Genomic DNA, 13812 nt, shown 5'->3' with positions numbered 1-13812 from the left:
GCACCCGGAGGAAACCCACGTGGAGAACATGCAAACTCCATACAGAAAGGCCCTCGCCGGCCACTGGGCTCGAACCCAGGACCTTCTTGCTGTGAGGCGACAGTGCTAACCACTACACCACCAGCCAATATTACTTAATCATAAAGCGCTTATAACGGCTCATAGTCGGCCATCACTGTTGAGTTGAGGTGTAATTACAGTTACTCTGAGGCTCATACGCAGCTTTTGTTTTTCCTCCGCCCCGCCTCGCGCTCTCTTTCAACTAGAAATAGAATGACGTCATTACAAGGGTTCAACTTGCCAGCGGTGCGACCTGCTCGCTCGTGCGCGCGCTCTCTCTCTCGTGGTGTCGCGAGCACACGCACGCGCACGCCAGAAGTTCTCGTGCAGCAGAAGCAGCGCGAGCGCTCGTAGTGCGCGTCTCTCCTGAGAGGATTATATTGTTTGACAGAATGGATTAGGAGTGAAAAAAGCTCTCTTTTGAGGAAAAAGTTACTCAGAAAACAAGAAGAAGAAGAAAAAAAACGGAGTACAAATGTTCTGGATAATTATTCTTGACTTGCGCTTAGTATTTTAAATCAGTTATAGGAACAGATAATCGATTTTGACCGTTTTTTTTCCGTTAAACTCTCACAGCGCGCGATGGACCTTAGCTAGCTTAGCTAGCATAAAGTTTCAAACTGTTTTTTTGTTTTTTTTTTACGATTAAATTCAACATTTTTTGCTTTTAAACGATGGACTTTCTATATAAAGTTTTAAACTTTTCTACTTTTGTCGGCGTCCTCCAGGTACGGTGTTTTAAAATTGATTTTCTGTCAGGTCATATCAGTCAGAAACACTAAAATATTCCGTGTACTTTTATTTAGATAGTTTTATGCTACATCTGAGGTGATTTTTTGAGATGGTTTATTTCCTCTTCTTCTTCTTCTTCTTCTTCTTTCTGATCTCCACAGGTACTTGGTGACCAGGCTGTACCGTCCAACCATCCAGGTAAGGGCAATTCCATGTAAATGTCAACCTCACCATGCAAAAATAAAGCAACATGTAATACATCAAAACCACTCCCAGAGATCTCACCTAAGCCTGTATTTTACAGATGTGAATAAGTTGAACCAATTTGTAACCAACCTAATATGTCACTGTCAGTCTTTCTTTCTTATAATGTAAAACCCAAGCTAAAATCAACTTTGATCATGTACAATTCTATTATTATTGCTACAAGCCACAGAAATGTATGCTAAAATCCACAAAACAGCAAAACAATAGCCATCCTAAATATTATTTAAGAACTTTGATAGTTTTAGCTGATATTTAGAGAGTTTTTCAAAGGGTTATGGTGGTTAAATTGCTGATTTTCTAAACATATGCCATGTCTATTTCAGACGCGTCACATCCATAACGGAATTTCGTCGCATCCATAACGCTGACTTTTCCTTCCGAAACTCTGCATGAAATACAAAATATTTTAAACAAAGATTTTTTAATATTCACCTTGGACCCCTCTATCAAATGGATATCTCCATTTCGACATTAGGTTTACGATTTCACAGAGTTTGATAAAAATGGACAGTCACCCAAGAAAAGTGATACTTTTTCTGTCACATCCATAACGCATCTTTTATTGGCATTTTCTGGCATGCCCTAGATGTACTATGGGAATTGTTCTTGTTCTATCACTTCTCCAGTATGGTACAGCCTTAAAATATGCAACACCTGTTTAAATACTGGGAGACAATAAAACATGCACTGGGTCATTTGTTGCCATTTTGAGTTCAAGTGTCACGTCCATAACGCTGGAATTGCCCGTAACAAGAGATATATAAAACAGGAATTACAAAAATTATATATATATATATATATATGAGTGATTCCACGCTTATGGGTACTGAAATGGGGACATGAACTTATTTTTAAAAATTCACCTAAAACCATTTCTTTTTTTACCATCAGGTCACAAAACATGTAATCTTTAATGAATGATATGTTAAAAGATAACTTTAATTTTCTGAGATGTAATAAAAACATATTTATATGCCAAAGTCAGAACGTAACAGAAGTGTTGTGGATATATATATTCTCAATTTTAACAATGTAGAATTACTTTTTGAAACATAGGAAGGTGATGTTTTAGCAAATATAATTAATAAACGTGTAGTAGAATAAACATACACATTCTTTCAATAAGATTAACATGGTATATAGCTAGATTGTAATTAATTTGTAACAGACGCGAGATGGACAATCGTAACAGAAGTAATGTAACAGACATCATTTTGGAACTCATAGGCTTGACTTTGGCATATAAATATGTTTTTATTACATCTCAGAAAATTAAAGTTATCTTTTAACATATCATTCATTAAAGATTACATGTTTTGTGACCTGATGGTAAAAAAAGAAATGGTTTTAGGTGAATTTTTAAAAATAAGTTCATGTCCCCATTTCAGTACCCATAAGCGTGGAATCACTCATATATATATATATATATATATATATATATATATATATATATATATATATATATAAAATGAATGAAATGTTTACCAGAACAGAATATAAATCAAATCAAGTTTATTTGTATAGCGCTTTTAACAATATCAGTTTACCAGAACTCAAAGAAGCAGAATTGACGAGACTGAATCACATATACACTACCGTTCAAAAGTTTGGGGTCACCCAGACAATTTTGTGTTTTCCATGAAAAGTCACACTTTTATTTACCACCATAAGTTGTAAAATGAATAGAAAATATAGTCAAGACATTTTTCTGGCCCTTTTGAGCATTTAATCGACCCCACAAATGTGATGCTCCAGAAACTCAATCTGCTCAAAGGAAGGTCAGTTTTATAGCTTCTCTAAAGAGCTAAACTGTTTTCAGCTGTGCTAACATGATTGTACAAGGGTTTTCTAATCATCCATTAGCCTTCTGAGGCAATTCTCGAAGTCGGCGTGACGTCACGATCACGTGACACACCTTGACAACAGGCCCGCCATATTTGACTAAGGGAAAGAGAGAGCGTACATGTTAGGGGAATTAGGGGAAGCACGCAGCACTACTAGGTTTTGGTATATCATGGCATTCCAGTATGAGGATGGACTGCTGCCTGAGGACAAGTGTAGATATCAGACTAAGATATTGCTGCTAGGCCTGGATTGTTGTCCATTCAAAATCCCTGCAAACAAGTGGTTGGACAATCCCTTGCAGTGGCACAAGTTCAGTATCCTGATATATACCACTACTTGATCAAGTTTCCCAGTAAGTACTTCTAATTTTGGCCGTAGTTTAAGGGACTCATCCTAATAGACAAAATTCGGCGCTGAAAATTCATAGAAACGGCCATTAAATGTTATATTTTTGACACTAAAAACTAATTATTTATTTATCATTTATTCTTAAATTAAAAAGAATATTGTTCAATATTTGGCCTAAGTGAATTTTAAGGGACTCATCCTAATAGACAAAATCCAACCAAATTACATTAAAAACTAGTGGCAAAATACATTAAAATCTGAACTAACTTACATTAAAAAACTAGCAGCAAAACACATTAAAAAAACAGCCCTAACTACCGGTACATGTACATAAAAAAAATTATGGCTCTCAGCCACTGCAAACGTCTTTTCCCACCTAATGGCAACATATGAAACTTTAATGCTGGGTTCTTGTTTGCATTGGCTATGCAGCCAACAACACAACAGCTTTTAGGCATTTTATTGCTAACACAGTGTAACACAATAAAGCCAGGCTTTCCCCTAGTTAAATATGGCGGCTCCAAGGTCATGTGACCTGACGTCAAAAGTACCCGGATGTCCGACTTCGAGAATGAGCAAGCACATTGGACCATTAGAACACTGGAGTGATAGTTGCTGGAAATGGGCCTCTATACACCTATGGAGATATTGCACCAAAAACCAGACATTTGCAGCTAGAATAGTCATTTACCACATTAGCAATGTATAGAGTGGATTTCTGATTAGTTTAAAGTGATCTTCATTGAAAAGAACAGTGCTTTTCTTTCAAAAATAAGGACATTTCAAAGTGACCCCAAACTTTTGAACGGTAATATGTATATATATGAATTAAATGTTTGCACTAAAGAATAAAATACTAATACACTAGATCATTCTAGAATAGTGAAAAGTCTTCAGTCTTAAATAAGTCAGTTCATGTGGCAGGTCCGTATCCTAGATGAACATATTTCAGTTTTAGTCATTGGTTGGTTTTATTTTGCTTCTGGAGAGAGACAAACTTCAGTATATCAGTTTATCTTCATCAAGATATCAAACAAAACCTACCACATTCACCTTCATCTTTACATAGCGCCATGAAACTCGTTTAAATCTGGTGCCTCATACCAGAACTCAAAGAAGCAGAATTGACAAGACTGAATCTCATAAACCTTGGAATATTTTTGGCAAACGTCTTATATTCCTGGGTACATTTTTATTGGATGAAGTTTTGGCTTTGATTCCAAATGCCACGAAAACGTTCAGTGTGGCTGATTGCAGTTTGGACCATTTTAGACTCACAATACACTTGCCATAACCACAGCTGAGTCTTGAGCCAAAACCTAACCATATTCATCCCAGAATCGTCTGTTATCTGGGTGCTGACTGGCCAAAACTATTTTGGGATATTTCTCAACTAAAACTGCTTTGATATTAATATTTTAGCTGAATACATTTCCTGTTGTTTTCACTGTAGTTACTGATTAATTCACTGAGATGATTAACTGCATAATAAGTTGAGAGTTACAGTAATTAAGGGCTTAATTAGTGATCTCGCTGAAAAGCCTGTTGATGGGCTTTCTAAATAAATTCTAAATGCATTACTGTACTCTGTTGTGTCTGTAACGGAGGTTATATCAGTACTAAATCAAAACAAATCCCCCATGTCCATCTAAACCATTTTCAACATGCCTAAAATATACGTTTACATCATGTTTTACATCATTACCGTGAAAGAACAACGTTAATTGGACACACGCGTATGTTAAAAGTAAATATAGGTTTACGGTCCAGACTTTCTTCATCCTGTCAACAAATCCTAAATCAAAAAGTTAACAAAATAAAAGGATAATTTACAAAATTTGACCTTTCACATTTAATCAGGGACGTCAAACAGTATTTTGTTGATTAGATTTTTCTTTGTTTTTGTTTTTTTTTGTGTGAGATTTCTTAGTGTATATAGTGTGTCGTCGGAAACCTAACGACTACTAAGATCAACCTTGCACCATGTCCTTATGTCCAAATCAGCCAACTTGCATGTTTCTCCTCACCTTTGAAAGTGTAATGATTCCTGAGGTCAGGAACTTTTGGCACTCAGTATGTGCTGTAGCGTTGTGTTCTCAGGCTGAGTTTACGTTACTAAACAGCTATTTTACTTGCCATTTTATACTTAACTAGAAATAATTTCAGTAATCGTAAACAGCCAGACTGGTCAGGATAAGGGTTAATTAGAACGTGCCGGAATGTCTTTCCTGAAGATGCGAGAATTTCCCAAGTCGTCCTGAGGGAACGCTGTGAACATGAATGTCAATGGGATCGGCCCAACGTCCCAATTGCCCTTTCACGAGGAGTAATTTTTCAGCAACACACACACACACACACACACACACACACACACGATCCCAACGTCCCAATTGCCCTTTCAAGAGGAGTAATTTTTCAGCAACACACACACACACACACACACACACACACACACACACACACACACACACACACACACACACACACACACACACGCATGCAGCTTTCCCATGACAGGATAAACAAACAAGTGTTTTCTGTTTGAGCACTTATCTACACTAACCATGTACAGCGAGGATATGTTCCATAAGAAACAGTTTCACGAGTTACAAATTAGGTTTTATGTGGCTTAGAAAAACTTTTTAAGATTTTAATATTGAAAATAATTACTGTGGTATGTGGTGCTTGGACTCGTGGCACTGACAATAACACTTTCTCGTTATTTCCTCTTTATTTCCATTGACTACAAATGTCATTTAACATAAAACTAACTCAATGATTTGTCCACTATATAGTCTACAAAGTAAATCATGGCTCCCTTGCAAGAGCAAAAACATCTTTTACAAGCAAATCTTATACGTTATCAGTATACACTCATAATATATCATAGCGCGACCTGCATGGTGTGAGGAGTATGAACAAGCATTCATGTCACCACCAAACTGGAACAAGGTACATTGTTTGATAATTAATTAATAAATTAAGATATATATTTTTTTAAAGGGGGCATGTACTTGTGCTCGTCAGTATACTTTGTATGTGTGAGGAAACATTGTGAATTCACGTGAGAGAGACTGAGGCACTCGACTGCCGTCATTTTCTAACTGAGATTTATGAAAGCTGTTATTGATTCCGGCTGAAAAAATTTCTGTTTCAACCAACATTTAAAAACAGGTTCAGCTGAACTCTGAGAGGTCTCATCACGGTACTTGAATACATTAATACACAAAATCATGATATTTATGTTTGCTAACAATGTGCTAGCAAAACAGTGTTGCCGCATTACAAAACCCTACACTTTCAAGTTACACTTCTACTTTTATCTGTACAGAATCGAATAATTGAAATAGAAAAGAAGGGAGTGAAATTTTCTGCAGTGAAACATATTTTCACATCCACCCATCACGGGTGAAATCACCCATCTGGTAGTATTAATAATGCACAGGAGCGTCGTAAAGTTATAGTGTATAACTCAACTGTTAGAATGTTTTGGGGAAGGTAGAACCAAACATACTGTGTGTGTGTGTGTGTGTCCCCAGGCCTGGATGTGCTGGCCACAGCATCACACTACTGGCCCCTGGATGACGTAGACGGGATCCGCAGCCTGAGGGACCAGATTGGGAATAGAACAGGTCATATTAATGGGACTGATATAAGTATGTGCACCAGTTTTGGCTTTTGGCTGTGCCACTGCTTGCGCTCTCTCTCTCTCTCTCTCTCTCTTTCTTTCTTTCTTTCGTGCTCTCTTTCTTTCTTTCTTTCTTTCTTTCTTTCTTTCTTTCTTTCTTTCGTGCTCTCTCTCTCTCGTATTCTTCTGTTTACAGTGATTATTTTCTGCTTCTCTCTTTCTCTCTCTTACTCTCTGTACCACATTATTTTGCTTACATTTACTCCTTCTGTCTCTCCCCCGCTTTCTGTCTCTTTTTGTATGTATATCTCTTTTGCATTTCCGTCTTCACATTGATTCTTTTCTGCCTCTCTGTCTCTCCTTTTCTATATCTTTCTTTCTTTTGTATTCCTATCTTTATATTAATTCTTTTATGCCTCTTTCTCACTTTGTCTAATTCTCTCTCTCTCTCTCTCTCTCTCTCTCTCTCTGTACCTCCATACCACATTCTTTTGCTTACATTTACTCCTTTCTTTCTTTCTCTCTCTTTTTGTATGTACCGGTATATATCTTTTGCATTTCCGTCTTCATATTGATTCTTCTCTCTCTCTCTCTCTCTCTCTCTCCTCTCACATTCCTCTCTTTATATTGATTCTTTCCTGCTTCTCTTTCTCTGTCTCTCTCTTTCTCTGCAGTCTCTCTCTCTCTCTTACTCTCTGTTTCTCTGTCTGTCTCTCTCTGTCCCTCTGTACTGCATTCTTTTGCTTACATTTACTCTTTCTGTCTCTCTCCCTCTCTCTGTCTCTCGCTCTCTTTTTGGTATGTATATCTCTTGCATTTCTGTCTTCACATTTATTCTCTCTCACTCTCTCACACACACACACACACACACACACACACACACACACACACACACACACACACACACACATCCACATCTTTTCTCTTTCTGTGCTCTGTTCTCTCTGGCTTTCCCTCCCCAGCTGTCTAGCATTCTTCTGCAGTCACGTCTTGCCGCGCTACAGAGATCTGTGCTCAGTTTATGCAGCTGTCCTCAGTGCTTAAGTGACTGAATGGCACATTTGGGCAACATTTGAAATTGATAAACAACAATCACTCCATGGATTATTACCTCTGTCCTGATCAAGGCCCTGCGTAACTGAGAGAGTATCAAACATGGTTATGGCAGTCATTCTCCGCAACGCAGACGCATGTGTCTCATATAAAGTTGAATTTGCATTAGTAAGGCTTTGACAAGCATGAGCTGGATATTTAAATGAGAGGTGGTAAATTGTATTATTTTCAGAGTCTCACTCCAGTCTACAGATTGTTTGATTTATATGAGAGAGCGAGAGAGATATTTTTTTCTCCTAATGTGTGCGTCGTTACATTCGAGCCTTCACTCTAATTCAGAACAGAGGGACAAACTTATAAACGTGTCTTAAAGTATCAGTTTGCAGATCCGTAGCCGGTGCCGTGTTTTCCCACACGCACCAGCTGGGTCTCATCTAGCTGCTGACAGAAACGGCCTATAACTATATCAAGGAAAAGACCTGTCAATTTACGATTTATCCTCCAGACCCTGTCTTTGTTTAAGATCACCCTGTACACGCTAGTACTGTCCACTGCTGTTGAGTGTCTGTCTGTGTGTCTGTCTCCTGTCACATCTCTGTTTTTGTCTATGTGCACATGTGCTTGTATTGGAAATCACTTGTGTTTTGTTCTCTTGTCTTTTTCTGTTGTGTGTTTTTTATTTCTGCCACGTTTCTCTCCATCACAGCACTCAGAATCCACAACCACACTGTCCTGCCTACCCATAACTCTTCCTCTGTGTACACCAATGACTCTGCCTACACTAATATTTCCGTCTCTGTAGGTGAGGTTCCTGCACAGATACCTCCACATAGACAATGATGTAATAATTCAGTAAGAAGAATGGTTTTGCCAAAAGAAAAGTGCACAATTTTTTCCCAGTTGAATATATATATATATATATATATATATATATATATATATATATATATATATATATATATATATACACACACACACACAAGATGCTAAACTTGACCTATTGTTATCGCTGACCTGGTATGGCTATCTTTTGTACATCTGATATGTATCAGTAAGATTTACTCAGCATAAGTAGACTGTAATTAGCTTTTAAAGCTTTAAAGGTACACTACATGCAATGTTCTTGGTAAACACATTCATACTAAAAGTGCAGCCCAGTAGCAGTTCAGTACCCTTTTATTCTGACAGTGTACAACTCTGTATTCAGACTTCAGGACCTGCATTGTCATAGCTACTTGCTTTGTTTATGAATATACTGGCTGTTCCATCAGCCCAGCATCATCGAGTTAATGATGGACAAATCAGAGATGCTAACATACACAATTTGGGCGTGGCAGCTACAGATTTGAACTTGAAGCACAGTTACAGTGCTCGGCGTAGACCTGAAAGTAATGCGTTTTTCAACCGGTTTTGCCCGTGTATCGATCAAACCAGCTTATTCTCAGTGTTCGGACTGTTTCACGTGTCATTGTTTACACTGATTCGGATAATTCTGGGAATTTCCATATCCTTATGTTAGCTGCACTGTGCTTGGCTGAGAGGTGACCTGATTCATGCTCTTGGCCAGTCACAGCGCGTGTTGAATGCAGTGCTCAGAAATGCACACTAGTGATGCATAGTCGTCTTCCTGGAAGCAAACTGTCTTTGTCGGTCGTGTTCCAGAACTGAAACTTTCGATTTCTCTCACAAACTAGTGTCGGGTGTGAAGTGAAGACAGTCATACAACAGAAGTACACTGGAGAAAGCAAAGTCAGCTACGTACAACAAATTATCTAAGTAACTTCAGCATGTTCAGTTTAATTAAAGGTTATAGAGATGGTCATCATGGGGCGGCACGGTGGTGTAGTGGTTAGCACAGTCACCTCAAAGCAAGAAGGTTCCGGGTTCGAACTCAGCGGCCAGTGAGGGCCTTTCTTGTGTGGAGTTTGCATGTTCTCCCCGTGTCTGCGTGGGTTTCCTCCGGGTGCTCCGGGTTCCCCCACAGTCCAAAGACATGCAGTTAAGTTAACGTGGGGCAGCCTTGGGCTGAGGTGCCCTTGAGCAAGGTACCGAACCCCTGACTGCTCCCCGGGCACTCTAGTGTGGCTGCCCACTGCTCTGAGTGTGTGTTCACTGCTTCAGATGGGTTAAATGCAGAGGATGAATTTCACTGTGCTTGAAGTGTGCATGTGACAAATAAAGGTTTCTTCTTCATGTTTCAGGACAATACACAGTTCAGGAAGTAAACACAGTATTAATTTTGTTGTTATTGAAAGACCTGTACATAAATCTTTTGTCTTTTACTCTGGTTTTTGTTGTTGATCATGATGAAACTACTGAAACACTTTATTACAGGACGAGCTCAGTTATCTGAACCCTTTTTATCTGAACATCCTTTTAGTTAGTCAAACTTTTTCCCTAGGGAGTTTGGATAATTGAGCTTATACTGTACAGTAAACCATGCATTTATTTTCCTCAAAAAGTAGCTCAAAATGGCATAGATTGCATCTCTGAGCTTCCCTGAAATTTGGTTTCTGGGGGCCTCGGCGGTCTCCAGACCCCCGGCCTAATAGGAAGCCTTGCTTCGCTTGGCTTCACCTCGCCACGCTTGGAGATGCTACTTTTTTTTTTTTTTTTCATTTGTCAGTGTTGGCATCTCTGAAAAATGGGGGAAAAATGATGAACACACTGATCAGGTTTGGTAATAAAAGCTTTCATTTTGCCTTCTATGATGCTGGAATTATGGGACACCCCAGTATGTTATGGAAACACAACGCTGTGTTCTTAGCCACGTCAGTGTGACATTGCTGAATAAAAGTGCAGTTTGAGGCTGGTTAGAGATGAGGATGATTTTTTTTTTGTACTAGATAGTAACATTAGTTTTGCAAAAGTGGCTTGGCTGATCATCTACATTTAAGATTCATGAGAAACTGTAAATTGTATCAGTGATTTTTTTTTTTTTATTACTGAACCATTCCTTTTAGTGTGGTGAACACAATCTGTGGTTTAAGAATTCATTTTTGTAGGAATAAAATTTAGAAAACATAGATTTATTTCTGCTCTCGTCCAAATTGTGACACTGGCATGTCAGGCACTCATATAGATGGATGGTAAACTGTTCCTTTCTCTCCTTCTCTCATCTCTGATGCTCACTCTGTCCTCTCACACTTCACTGATCTCTTTTCGCGCCTCCGTACGTCCTTCACCCTTACATCAACCCATTTGTTTTTGTTCTCTAGTCTGCTTTGCTGCTTTTTCCTACCCCCCCCATGTTTGTTCCCCTTCTCTCTTCCTCCCCAAAACACATCCATTCATGAGTTGAAGCTTGTGCATTACGACTCCCAGGGTCATTCATAACTCCCAGCACGGTTTGTCCAATGAATGAAGATGTGTACTCGAGTGAATCATCCTTTTGCGCCCACACGGAGATGAATGGGAAGGTGGAACACTGAGGTCACGCTGATTCACCATCCAGGTCATGTTATGAATCCCTTGCTGCAGGTTGTTGTTCAGGTCTTCATGTCATCTTCCAGGCAAAAAAAAAAGTGGGTCAACTGATGTGTATAGTGAAAAAAGGGCAGTACAGAGTAAACGTAATGTTTAAAACCAAATAAAATGGGTTTAAATTAATAAAGGTGGATGTACTTATTATATCTATATCTAACTGTCTAATATATAAGGGTCCGTCTCAGAAACTGGTCTCTCATTTGGGACATTATGGTCAAAAAACAAAATTTCTCATCTCATTATCTCTAGCCGCTTTATCCTGTTCTACAGGGTCGCAGGCAAGCTGGAGCCTATCCCAGCTGACTACAGGCGAAAGGCGGGGTACACCCTGGACAAGTCACCAGGTCATCACAGGGCTGACACATAGACACAGACAACCATTCACACTCACATTCACACCTACGCTCAATTTAGAGTCACCAGTTAACCTAACCTGCATGTCTTTGGACTGTGGGGGAAACCGGAGCACCCGGAGGAAACCCACGCGAACACGGGGAGAACATGCAAACTCCGCACAGAAAGGCCCTCGCCGGCCACGGGGCTCGAACCCGGACCTTCTTGCTGTGAGGCGACAGCGCTAACCACTACACCACCGTGCCGCCACAAAATTTCTAATTTTACTATTTTTTTTTTTGCATTTACCTAACAGCCAATGTTTCTTTTGTCATGTTTAATAAGAACAAAGATAGTTTCTTGCTTTATCTGGCCTCCACTGTGGAAAATTATTTTGATTACAATTCAAATGCTGGGGCGGCACGGTGGTGTAGTGGTTAGCGCTGTCGCCTCACAGCAAGAAGGTCCGGGTTCGAGCCCCGTGGCCGGCGAGGGCCTTTCTGTGCGGAGTTTGCATGTTCTCCCCGTGTCCGCGTGGGTTTCCTCCGGGTGCTCCGGTTTCCCCCACAGTCCAAAGACATGCAGGTTAGGTTAACTAGTGACTCTAAATTGACCGTAGGTGTGAATGTGAGTGTGAATGGTTGTCTGTGTCTATGTGTCAGCCCTGCGATAACCTGGCGACTTGTCCAGGGTGTACCCCGCCTTTCGCCCATAGTCAGCTGGGATAGGCTCCAGCTTGCCTGCGACCCTGTAGAAGGATAAAGCGGCTAGAGATAATGAGATGAGATGAGATGAAGAATTAAAGCCCCTCCTTCACAGATGAGTGAAAATATTGAATAAATTTCCTCTTTTTGATTGCTTGGGTTAAAAATGCCAAGTTATGATGACTGAATTGATTATTCACTTTAAATATGAATAATATGATACATTTTCTGTATTTGATATGGCGAAATAGGACACAATGGAAAAATCAAGAACACACTGGAAAGATGAGAATAACGGCGGTGGTAAAAGAACAGCGACTGTACCGGCTGAAGGTCGCGCGGGTCTCTGCTGCGGCGCGTGAGCAACGGGATATCACTACCGCACCGGACGGAGCACGAGGCGGGGGTGGGGCAAAATGACTGGCCGTAGATTCTATCAAAAGTTTGATCTAAATTGACCGTGGTTGCAAAATATTGGCCAAAAATACGCAAACACTACGAAATATGAAAGTAAGATGAAAAAGAAACATTCTATTGCCTTATACTGCAAGACTAAAACAAAATAAAACTGTCAAAACTCACCTTTTCAGTGATAACGTCTGAACAGATCACCCATGTAACAGAGAGACCGCAAATGGAAGCACGATCAACGTCTAACTGCTGGAGTGGAAAATTCCATTCTACACATGCAAATTGTTAATGTCGGTCCTTCCCCGCACACAAATAACACGCCACGGTCAAAAATAGACCACAACTCATTTTATAGCTCAGAAATTCATACAAGACCAGCTATCATCGTAACATATTCTGTAAGAAACATATTCTATACCTAACTTTCAGCTTTTGTTTTAAAAAAACAAAATCGCAGATTTATAACTAAATTTTTATATGGCATAGTGATTTTAAGTTACTACTTTTGGTGAATTAGTGACCTCGACCCTGAGGCTTTCCATTTAGATAAAAAAACACGATGGTATTGGTTTTGGGTTTGCAGAAAATGGAGTTACAATGGTGATCAAATATTTTGCATGATGTTTTATTACGGTTATGATTATTCTGTGAGTGCACCAATCCTTAGGTGTATAAAGTTACAACTTAAAATACAATTAGTGATAACTGTAGACTTTTAAGGGAATGCGATGTAGTCAACCATTGATCATGTCCCAGATCAAGCTGCCATTTTTCCACAAATTTGCAGAATTTTTGCCAAATTCTGAATAGAGTATTCACATCAAAGATTTGGTTTTATCTGTATTATTTATTTCATCATTTTATTTCAAATTAAAACCAACATCACCATTCAAAACCGTATAGTTTATTGACTGTGAGTATATTTAGTGGGCTACCCCCACAGTA

At 39.2% G+C, this 13812-nt stretch overlaps 1 protein-coding gene across 5 annotated transcripts in view; it reads left to right on the top strand.

Moving 5' to 3' along the window:
- The first annotated feature begins 356 nt into the window (after positions 1-356).
- The window catches only part of adgrd1 (adhesion G protein-coupled receptor D1), a 111470-nt gene continuing 98014 nt past the window's right edge, over positions 357-13812 (top strand). For 2 of the 5 annotated variants that reach the window (XM_060931270.1, XM_060931269.1), the window contains exons 1-4: positions 357-788; positions 954-990; positions 6792-6908; positions 8640-8735. In XM_060931270.1, coding sequence (XP_060787253.1) covers positions 735-788; positions 954-990; positions 6792-6908; positions 8640-8735 — 304 coding nt within the window. In that variant the 5' untranslated portion in view covers positions 357-734. The remainder of the gene's footprint in view (positions 789-953; positions 991-6791; positions 6909-8639; positions 8736-13812) is intronic. The other 3 variants (XM_060931273.1, XM_060931271.1, XM_060931272.1) reach the window with 2 other exon arrangements.

The sequence above is a fragment of the Neoarius graeffei genome, chromosome 10, assembly GCF_027579695.1.
Source record: "Neoarius graeffei isolate fNeoGra1 chromosome 10, fNeoGra1.pri, whole genome shotgun sequence".
Classification (NCBI taxonomy): domain Eukaryota; kingdom Metazoa; phylum Chordata; class Actinopteri; order Siluriformes; family Ariidae; genus Neoarius; species Neoarius graeffei.
The sequence above is the reverse complement of the archived record's forward strand: the minus strand, read 5'-3'. Positions and strand labels throughout refer to the sequence as shown.